The sequence below is a fragment of the Pinus tabuliformis genome, chromosome 4_2 (assembly GCF_031772625.1).
Source record: "Pinus tabuliformis cultivar Carrire ecotype Pingquan chromosome 4_2, CPIR1, whole genome shotgun sequence".
Taxonomy (NCBI): Eukaryota; Viridiplantae; Streptophyta; class Pinopsida; order Pinales; family Pinaceae; genus Pinus; species Pinus tabuliformis.
The window spans coordinates 1,095,177,486-1,095,189,614 of NC_142304.1; the positions used below are offsets into that span (position 1 = coordinate 1,095,177,486).

At 37.2% G+C, this 12,129-nt stretch overlaps 1 protein-coding gene across 1 annotated transcript; it reads right to left on the minus strand.

Moving 5' to 3' along the window:
- Positions 1 to 6,522: 6,522 nt before the first annotated feature.
- Positions 6,523 to 8,601, minus strand: LOC149173472 (uncharacterized). The gene has a single exon (XM_089426709.1). The coding sequence runs from the start codon at positions 8,599 to 8,601 to the stop codon at positions 6,523 to 6,525; it is 2,079 nt and encodes a 692-aa protein (XP_089282835.1).
- Between the last annotated feature and the right edge of the window lie 3,528 nt (positions 8,602 to 12,129).

Consider the following 12,129-nt stretch of genomic DNA (forward strand, 5'->3'; position numbering starts at 1 on the left):
GAAGTAGCTGACATGCAGCCTAAATGGAGGAGCAGAGCATATGGACAACTCCAGGACAAAGTCTGGGATCCAGGAGGAATTTTTTTATTTCTTTCTTTCCTTTTTGAAAGCACATGATCAGGAGATCATGAATGTTTTCAAGTGTGAGAGTCTGATGCAGGAGCATCTAGACCTGGCCAGCAATGTGACGGGGTGGTCACATGTTGTGGCTAATGCAAGATTGGAGGAAGACTTAGTTGTTAAATTTGTATTAATTTCAATAAGGGTAAGTAGTTAAGAGTGGTCTAATTAGGAATAAATGGCAAGTGATCATCCCTGCGTGGAGATCAAGCCAAGTGGTCTAGTTTGTTTAGATGAAGATAAGATTGAATTATAACTGTATAACTAATTCCTTCATGTGTGGAAAGAAGTAGTTAGATATGACATATGTATAACTTATTTTTGGGATTTGCTGGAAGGAAGAGGCAGCAGGGGGGAGACAGAGAAAAAAAAAAGGACCGGAGGCACTTGTAAGCCTACGGGCAGCGTAGAAATTCCAAGACCGTGTCTGTTTCTTGCAGTATTGATTGGGGTCCTCTGGTTTTGATAGTTTTTATTGGGTTTTCTTCTTCTAGTCTCCTCTGTTCAGAGAATGGCTTTGCGACTGAAATGCCTACCAGAGGGTTAGGGAAACACCTGGTAATGTTATCAAGATGACTTTATTTTCTCAATGTGAGTTCGATATATTTTTTTTCTTCAAGCCTTTCATTAATTAATTTTTGCCACTTGCAAGTTTCGTTTTCTGGGTTTCAAGAACCGTATGGACTTTTATGAGTTTAAAGATTGTCTCTTAAGAGTTGTGGAAAGGAGGACGGAAGACGTTAGCCATTTCGATGCTAGGAATGAGTTTTGAAATTCAAACTTTTCTTGCCCTGTAGATTGATAGTTTTGGGTTTTGTTTCTCGAGGTTTTATTTTTTTCCGTAACTTCTCCTTGCAAAGTATGCAACGGATTATGGCTGACTCCCTAATGATGCACAACATTGAAAACGCACGAGAATAATTCAAACAGGACCATTTTCATTTAGGAAACACATCTCAAAGGGAGAAAATGTGCACAGAGACCTTATAAAAAAGATAGACTCTCAATCCTGAGAAAAGGGCTCAGAACCATAGAAGGACGAGGGAAGAAGTCTGGAGGAGGAACGCACAGTTGGTAGGATTTTATTTTTTCTCGGTGTTTCTTATTTTCTCACTGAGACTGAAATCGAATTTGTGTTTGATGGAAGAAATATTATTCCACTGAATTACCAGACAAATTGGTATAAATCTTTTAAAGGATTCTAGGACATACCCTGGTTTTGATTCAAAAGATTTTGAAGTTGTGGTTGTCGGTAATCCAATTGTTTACAAAAGAATGTGGTTGGAACATGCACTGGTTATGCAGGCTATCCTGCCTCTCATGACGGAGTTTAAGGTGGAAATTTGTACGAGTGTCGTGTAGCCTTAAGGTTGCACCAAACTCCTTGGTCTTCAAAACTACTTCTCACAATTCCTTGATCTTGTAAAATTCCTCTTCCAATTGATTGATCTTGTATCAACCTTGATGAGGAGTAAGGTTGAGAAGATAGTGTTAGCTTAGATGCTTGCCTCTAGACATGATGCCTACAAATTTCAATGATAACATTTGAGGTAACAACATTCCCCCCTTGTTTTTATAGAGAGGTCACTCCCCTTTAACAAAGAACTTTCAAATTCAAGAAAATATAGAAAACTGTAGAGGCTTGAGATAGGACCAAACATTAAATATTCACAATGATATAATATACATTGATATAGGAATTAAATAAATTTTTGAAACCAATAATTTCTAGCATAATTTTGAGTAAAGAATCAAACATTTTGACATAAGAAATTAATCGTGGGATGCATTTACAAATAAATTTAAAAGACATTTTCATTCAGACTCATTGGGATGAAAAGAGTTACACTCTTGCAATCTTCAAGATTAAAAGTCAAATTTGAAAGATTACACTAGAGATGGACTCTTGGTAGTTCTCGAAGGAACCTCTAAAAAATATACAAGTGTTTAAATAAGGTCTATAATATTCTAGAAAATTAAAAATGCATTCATCCATTTAAGGATAGGGATGGGGCTCCCACTAACCATATAATAAAGAGAAAATAGTGTTGGAAAAACCTCTATTTTGTGTTCAATACTTCTTCCATTTAAAATACTTGACGTGTGCCTAAAGCCTAACAATTGATATTGTCGATGAGTTATCTTGAAGTCGGTACCTTCTTTAAATTATCTTTGTGCAATTACCCAATGGAATTTTGTAAAGGTGCAATGGTGACTTCTTGTTTCACTCGAACTTGAAGTAACTCATCTTGAATGTCTTTTAAATCATAACCAACTTGATGTACTATGTCAAATTGGTCTTTCTTGCTAATGAAATGAATTAATCACTTTTCAATATTCTCTTTCAGGTAATCAACAAGTTTGTTGAAGTCATTCACTCATTTGATCCTGGCTATAATGGTTATTTAAGTCAATGAGAAATGTGCCTAATTTAATACCATATATCTTAAGTCACATGAAGCATGTGCTGGCCTTAATGATCTAATGCATCTTGAAAAAATGTCAAGGGGAGAATAATGAATACGAGAATTGAATATCAGATGTTACCAAGGAATTCCTCTAGTATCTACATGCAACAAGAGAGAAAGTGTAGGAATGCCTAAGTAGGGAATAATGTGGGAAAGACTACAAGGTAATGTAGGAGGAATTCACGCGAGAGGAGCTCATGCGGGAGGAGAAGTGAAGAAAAGGCCTGTTGTAACTTGCATCAATGATAAAATGGGTAAGTATAGGAAAAGGTATGATTTATATGTTGTGGAAATGAGGGTACAAATTTCAAAACTGGAGATGTTGGTGCAAGATGACTTGAAGAAAAACAGGGTATGCAACCTACATACACAAAAACAACTAAGTGTGGTGGATTTTCTGGGTTGTGATTAATGCAAGAGGGATAACATAGAAAAGTGTTTGACACCACACAAATGTAAAATTTATTAAATATCACAAAAAAGGAGAGAGTTGGCAATAATATAGAGTGAGAGAAGACACATACAACTTATCAATAATTGTTAGTCAACAAGACTCTTAAACAAAAGCATTGTCGAGATGAGAATGCCAAAAATTAGATAATTGAAGTGGGGTAAACCAAAAAGGAATGAAAAATAGAATAAAATAAAGAATAGAAGCATTCTCGTAATACCAAAAAATAAAAATAAAACATTTGGTTCATAATAGATCCACATATCTTCTCTAACATAATAGTGATATATTATTTTCATTCATTGTTTTGAAGCTATCAAATGATGTAATTACTTCTTATACCTACCAGGCATAGGTATATGGCAATTAATATCACCTTGATGACTTGATAGATATCACATTGACAACCTATTAACTATTTTGACTTATCTTTATATCACTCGTTTAACCAAAGTTTTTTTTTGCAAGCAAGACAAATTTTTTTATATTTTAAAAAATATTAGTAGAATACAATCATGGAGGTTTGGAATAGCTATTTGTGGATGTGTTAAGAGAGAATTGGGATACCATTTTCCTATGAGAGGTAACCCACATGGTCTCTCAAATAGTTTTGAACAAAAAGTGATAACTTAGAGACAGAAAAGCAAATTGAACATCACTGAAACAAAGAGGACAATAGAAAAATTGGGGAGACCAACTTCCCATGAAAATGAAATCGGACTCTCTCTCTAAGAGTTCAAGCCATAATGATGATAAAATGACACCAAAATAAAGTAAATATAATTGAAACATAAATAGGATGAAAAATTAATACCCTGAGAAAGATTATCTGGAGAATTTAGCATCCTTGTTTGGGCAGTTCCATGTCCTCATAATTCTTGGTTTGGGTGAGATGCACTTGCTTCCTAGGGACCTTACCTTACAGATTTTTTTCCTTCCTATCCAATTCTTGTTGTTCCAGGTAGAGGAAGGGGTTATCGTATCCTTTAGGAATCCAAGGGGAACACTCCCATTCGATGAATGCTCCCCCAGTGTATGATTTTACTTTGCTTTGTGAGGGATCCCCTTTGGTTTTTCCCTCAACACCGGACTCGCTGGATAAGTTCATCGCTTTCCTGACCGGTTCAGGTGAGATGTGACTGTCGACCACCATTTTTTATTGGCTTGAGGTTCTGTGTGAGCTAGACTGGAAATCACAAACATGTTCTGTATTTCTTCAATGAACTTCGACCATGTGTTTCAAGAAATCTTGAAATTAAATTTATACACATGTACAGGCTCTCTGGAAGATGGATGAACATAGTTAGAAGGGAATAATAATGGTCGAGCAATGCGCTCGGCAAGTTTTCCAAACCTCAGCAAGTTCTAGTGAGATTTTCTTGGTGTTATAATCGGTGTCGAAAATCTCTGCAATCTCTTGAGAACTTCATCTCTGCAATCCCTTGAGAACTTCAGATAATTTGACATCGAATCTTCTTTCAATAGCAAGTTTCCTAAATCTTCTTTCAGTGCCTAACGAAGGAGAGGATGGGGTGGGAATCATGCCATTGATATCTTGTTCCTTCCAACCTCCATCTTTTTTTGTACCTTCCTGAAAGTAGTCCATCAACTATCTGTGCATGCAGAAATTAGAATCACAACCACCATTGTTGCATTCTCCTTCCTTAACTATATCTAGCTCAAAATTAGCCTTTGTTTCAAAAGAAAAAAAAAAAAGTTTTCAAGAGAGATGCGGAGAGAAGAATTGGACATCAGTCCAAAATGCTATCCACCTTGGATATTTTGAAGGCAAAGGGAAGGCTAAAGTTGCTAAACTAGTAAGAACTTCTGTCGAAAAGAATCTTGCCAGGGAACTGGACAATGCATTTAAAATTGGGTGAATTGTAGCTATAACTGCCATTGTAGGGGAACTGGACAATGCATTTAAAATTGGGTGAATTGTAGCTATAACTGCCATTGTAGGTGTGGTTGTTAGTCACACACATGCTCCTCCTGGGACATTCTCAAAAACTCTTGTTGCTCCTCCTGAGACTTCTACCCCATGATTTTATGTTCCTGCTAAATTTCTCGTCATTTAGCTTGGTAGGATTCTTCTCATATTTAATCGTACTTTCCCCTTCTTATGTGGAAGCTCACTGAGCTATTCCTTAAACCATCAATCCCCGGCATGCCTAAAACTCACTGAAAATTTCAATGAAATTTGAAAAAAAAAAATACAATTTTCAAGAATGGATCATGGCTCTAATAATTTAGGACTTTCCAATCATGGATCTGAGAATTTAGGACTCTGTCTAATTAGAACTAACATGGCTCTGAATCATAATATCACTAACATGGCTCTGTATCTCTAGAATCAAAATATATTGCTGGAAAATGAAGGAATGCTTAATTTGTATAGTTAAGTTTGCTGCTGCATAACTCCACACTTTTCAAGGCAAAGAAGTAACACATGTTTCATAGTCTAATAATAACACTCAACCTTTTACTCTATTACTGATATATGTTTGCAAGATACACAACCACTTCAATAGGGTATGGATGTATGTATGTGCTTATGATTTTGTTTTAATTATTCTAGTTTCATGGGTATTGATAACAATATTTTTATATTCGTTAATATTCATCAATTAGAAATTATGATATTTTCTTCAATAATTTCCAGAACTAAAAAATATTTCTATATTTTAATTATTTAAAAGAAATACAAAACTTTTAATGTGTTTAATACAAGGTGAGTGTGATGCATTCAGTTATACATGTAAAGGATATTGAATATAACTTTTTTTTTAATAAGAAATTTTAGAATAATAAAGACATTTCTCTAACTTTATTGTTCACATTTGCATACAATCAACCACATATTTATGTACAAACAAGGAAAGGGAAATAAGACTCAAATTACATCATAGTTTAGTTACATAACTACCACTTTGTTACAATAGACTAAGATGTGGAAGAACTTTGACCTTCACAAATGTTGTTCATAGTAGTACTTGTACTACCCAACAAATGTGTTAGATTTGATTGGAATTTGGGAATGGCAGTAGTGCTCAAAAAAGTGTCTTTGATGTTTTGCAACATGCATAGAATGCCCATCATAGTAGGTCGTCCTTGAGGAGATTCATTTGTGCAAAGTAAGCCCACATTTATGAGTGAACTGAGACAATTGAGATCCTTATCTTCTTCACTGCATCTATTAGTCCTCCTCAATAGACCCGTGTCGACTACTTCTTGTACTCGGTTTGGAAAACTACTACCCACCCATTTTTGCAAGTTCATTCCTTCCACAAACATGTCGTGTGTGGGCTTCTTTCTAGTGAGCATTTCCAATAACACTATTCCATAGCTATATACATCGCCTTTTATTGTAACTTGTCCTCCCACTCCATATTCTGCATTCATAGATCCTCATCTTAAATTTTTTAATTCAAAATGTTAAGCAAACATAAGAAAATCATAACATTGCTTAAGATGGTATATAGTTTAAATAATACCTAGAGGAATGTACCCTGTAGATCCTTTGAGTGCATTTGTGGAAGTGAGAGCTCCATCTTCATTACTTGCAAAACATATAGTAGCAATGCCAAAGTCTATTAAATATGCAGTCATATCTTCACCCAACAACACATTGTTGGGTTTCAAATCACAATGAATCACTTGCACAAAACAATGGTGATGGAGATACGTCATGCCTTGGGCGATGTCTATTGCTATATTCAACCTTTGAATCAGATTCAAACTACTTTGTTCTCCATCATCGGGATATAACCACTTTTCTAGGCTTCCATTTGGCATTAATGGAAATATCAAAGCTTTGATTTCGAGATTTGAATAACAGGTTATGACCCGAATCAAATTTCGGTGTCTAACTTTACCCAAAACTTTGCACTCTCTATCAAAACTCTTTTGAGCCCCTTCATTTTGTAGATTGAGAATCTTGACAGCGACCATTGTGCCATCATTCAAAACCCCTTTGTACACTTTGCCAAAACTACCAACTCCTAACAAGTTGGCATCACTAAATTCATTTGTTGCGATGACGAGCTCTGCATAGGAGATTCTTCGATGCCCCACATTTAATGTTGGACCACTCTGTCTCTGAATATGTCTCTTGCATTTTCGTCTCCACAAGATTGCAAGAAACAAACACAATACAACAAATGCTACAACAAAAACAAGTGTGATAACTCTTTTTAGATTTAGAACACTTTCATGTTTATGAGCATAGCATGGTGGTAGATTTACCCAAGGTCCACATAGAGCAAGATTTCCCATAAATGCAGTGGCGGCAATCTTTTTGAAAACTCCCTCTTTAGGGACTTCTCCTGACAAGTTGTTAAAAGAAAAATTCAAGTGATGGAGCATTGTGAGATTTTCTAGCGATATGGGTATTCCACCTGACAAATTGTTGGACGAGAGATCTAGGTCCTGAAGGCTGAGAAGTTCACTGAGGGATAGTGGAATTGGACCTTCAAGTGTGTTGCAAGAAAGATTAAGATATTCTATTTCTTGGCAACTTCCAAGTGCACTTGGAATGTAACCAGTTAATTGATTTGCAGAAATATCTATAGCTTGAAGCTTATTGAACTTTCCTAGTGCTAAAGGTACATGGCCATGTAATAAATTGTTTGACAAGTTGAAATAGAAGGCTAAATTTGCAAGGCCTGCAACTTGTGGAGGTATGTGCCCAGTAAGTTTGTTGTATGATAGATCTAGCAGTAGTAAGTTCACACATTTCCCTAAATTTGCAGGTATATTTCCTGATAACTGGTTATGGTTAAGATATAAATATCTTAGCTGCTGGAGGTTGGCCACAAAATCAGGGATTCTTCCAGAGAGATTATTCTTAGAGAGATCTAAGAGCCCTAAGGTTTTTAGCTGCCCAATTTCCATAGGGATGTTTCCTTGTAAATTATTGGAATCCATATATAACCTCTCCAACTTTTGAAGCATATTAACTGAAGAAGGGATTGACCCTGTAAAAGAATTACTTTCTAAATTAAAGAATGTTAAACTAGTTAGGTTTCCAATTTGTGGAGGTATTCCTCCTGCTAATTCATTGAAACTCAAGTCTAAGTAGTAGAGTTTTGTAGAGAGGTGGCCTATAGTAAACGGCAATTTCCCTGTGAGATTATTCTCGGATAAGTCTACTAATAGTAGATTGGAACAGTTACTAAGAGCAGCAAGAATGGGGCATCTCGTGGTGCTGCCGCTAATCAGGTGATTGCCGCCGAAGTAAAGATTCCGCAGATGTGTCAATTTACCCAACTCCATGGGCACTATTCCGCTGAGCTGGTTTGCTGCTAAGTCAATCACTTGAAACTTTGTACAATTGAAAAGGGAAGAAGGAATGCTGCCACTCAGCTGATTAGCACCTAGATAGAGTTCCTTGCTACACAACTCCAACGGAATGTGTCCCGTGAGATGGTTGAACCCCAGAGAGAGAACGCTGAGTTGGCTTAGCATACCCAATTCGGAAGGAAAATATAATGCCTGCAAAGATGACATGTCTCCCAAGCAGCCCGGGATTGTTCCCGTCAAATTGTTAGTTCCCAAGGCCATGTCTATTAGCTTGGGGAGAGCACACGGTTGTGGGGGAATGTTTCCTGTGAGATTGTTATAGGACAAAGTCAAGTTCCGTAAATTACGGCACATACCCAGGGTGGGCAGAATGGAACCTTGGAGTTGATTGCGAGACAGGCGAAGTATATTTAACTAAGAGAGGGTTCCCAATTGATAGGGAATTTGACTATGGAAACTGTTATTCTTTAGGCTGAGTACTGTAAGAAAGGAGAGATTGGCGAGAAGGGGAGAGATTGTACTTTGTAATCCCATGCTTGAAACATTGAGGGAAACGACTCTCTGCATGTAGAATGAAACATTTGGTTTCCAGGTAGCAGCTAATGATTGGTAGGGATCATATGTGATGGCAGACTTGAAAGCAAGCAGAGCGTGTTGATCAGAAGCATTGGTGAGACGAGGGAAATGGGCGATGGGTGTGGAAAAGACAAAAGGAGGATTGAGAAAGAGAATGAAAGAAAGGGTGGCGAGGAGAAGCATTCTGATAATACACATTCTGAGAAAAGAGAAGGAACGTAATAAATCTGCATTTCTGGAATCAAAATGGAGTTTGGTAGTGTAGCTATATAGCAGCAGAATTGCCAGAAGAATCAAATCTTTCCCATATCTTATGGTATGATGGACTCAGATAAGCTGCTTATACAGACCACTGAATTATTACATGCGAAGGGCATCTTTTACATTACTCATATCCTAAAGGGATTAGATCCCTTACACTTATATCCCATTTGGATGACTGCGGAGGATCTGGGAATGGGATCTAAAAACTCGGTCCGATGGAATATATATATACAACAATTGCACATGTTTGGCATTTCATTAAATCAAGGTAAAGATAGTCTTTGGTGGGCACAAGGCATGGGAATAACTTAGTAAACAATATAGACAATTATATCTCAGACACTCTCAGAGGTCGATAAGGAATTTGTTGGTTTGACATGGTTTGGACATGGCATATGCCCAAAAAAATCTTTCTCTTTGGTTGGCTTGTTTGTAGGAATAAAATAATAACTTGGGATAACTTTGGAAAATGTGGTTTATATGGCCCTAGAATATGTTGTTTATGTCAATGCTCTGATGAGAATGCTCTACATTTATTCCTCAAGTGTCCTTATGCTATGGGGACATGGATTTATGTTTCCCAGAATATCAGGATTAATATTAATTGGGACTTGCCTACAATTGAGGAGGGCTTCAAACACTGGATAGTCTCGACACAGGTTGGAAACATACTACCTTTTCTTATTTGTTGGGGAATCTAGAAAGCGGGTAATACACCCATCTTTGATGATCATAGATATAGCATTCAGTATATTTGTTCCAAAATCTATGCTTTGTACCGTGAATATCGGCGGACCACTGGTTACATGATGAACAATATTATAAAGTCTTGACCCTCACAGACATCTTTTCCTATCAGCCATTTCAATGGGGCATCCCAGAATCAATGTTGTGGTTGTGGAGTCTGCATTGCTACTAGTGCAGATCTCATGTATCATTTTCGTTGGAATGGAGAACATGGCACTAACAGAGTGGAAGTTATTGCATTATGGGGTTTACTGTATTGTGTGAAGCGACTGAACCTCGATGTTTTTCATATATTTGGCGATTATCATATAACCATACATTGGATTAACAATGGGACTACTTTTTCCCCTCCACATTTCGTCCATTGGATGCATCAAATAAACAAGATCAGAGGACTTTTCCAACAAGTCACCTTTTCACATCTACATAGGGAATTCAACATTGTTGCTAAGAAGTTTTCAAAGAAAGGACTTTCAATGAATCTGGGTTGCATCAAATTTTCGGTTTACTTGCAGGGACGTCACATTAGTACCAATTTTTTTCCCTTCGAGCTCATGGACAAATCTATCTCTTTTGTTTTTATTTTTGGGCCACAATGCCTCATTTACTGCCACATCTTTTTCTGGGAGTTTATATTTTCATCCTAATTGTTGTTGGCCTTATATGATGAATTAGTATATGATTCTTTTTTGGTAGGTATTGGAGGAAACTGATTTCAAATATTAGAGTTTTGGCTAGTATTAGTTGTTGTTGACTGTTGATTAGTTGTCCATGTGGCTATATATCTGATGCTACATTTTAACAATAAGTACATGTAAACATCACTCTCTTATTGTAGGTTTTAACCCCGTACAGAAATTACCTGCATACGAATTCTAAAACACAGAAAATAAGCAATGCGAGAGCATAACACATAAAACACATATACACAGAGATTTCCCCTGGATCCCAAAACCGGGACTACCAGCTTGATTTTTCATTATGTTCCTTTCAATGTTACAATACATATTTATACATGCCGAAGCATCCAATACCATGGACCGAAAACCATCGCATCCAAAACCATGGACCAAAAACCATCGCATCCAAAAAACATGTGTGAAAATCATGCACAAAACCATAGGTGGGTCTGCCCAACCTAACATAGGGTCCAAAACCATCCCCCTCTAACCCCCGATCAACTACGTGGGCTAGTCGTGGAAAGAATATAACACAACCCAACATTCTCCCACTTATTGTTTTCTATCCACAAAGGGCCAAAAGAGAGCTTAGTCATTTCTCCAGCCTTGAAACACCCATTGTCTCTCTACACCAAGAGAACTTCTCAAAGCTCATAGATTTTTTCAATGCATCTGCAGTCTTCTTCAAAGTGTCCACCTTTACCAGCAACATCTTTTTGTCTTCTATCATATCCCTCACAAAATGATACTGAACATCAATGTGCTTTGTCTTTGAATGATATGCAGGGTTCTTTACCAAGAAAATTGCACTTTGGCTGTCACAATCTATCCTTATAGCTTCATGTACTAACTCCAGACTTGAACACAATCTCTGCAACCAAACTGCGTCCTTGCTTGCATGAGTGGCTGCCATGTATTCTACCTCTATAGTTGATAGTGCCACTACAGATTGTTTCTTACTCATCCAACTGAATACACCTCCAAATAGGTTAAACACATACCCACTTGTAGATCTTTTGTGATCCAGATCTCCTGCCCAGTCTGCGTCAACAAAGCCACGAATATCCAACATTCTATCCAATATTGGTCTTCCTTGGTAGCACAAACCATAATCACTAGTGCCATGCAAATACTTGAAAACCCGCTTCACTGCTATCTAGTGCTCCTTCCCTGGTTTTGACATAAACCTGCTCAATACTCCCACTGCATGTGCAATGTCTGGTCTAATACAGACCATTGCATACATCAGGCTACCGACTGCACTTGAATATGGAACACGGGACATGTCCTCTTCTTCTTCTTGTGCCTTGGGACACTGTTCAGCAGATACCCTCACACCTACAGGAATTGGAACCTTCACCGGTTTACTATCTTGCATATTAAACCTCTGCAGTATTGTCTCGACATACTTCCTCTGGTTTAACCATAGCTTCCTCTTTGCCCGATCTCTTTTAATTTCCATGCCCAAAATATAGTTTGCGGCACCAAGATCTTTCATGTCAAATTTGGAGGACAATTGGGT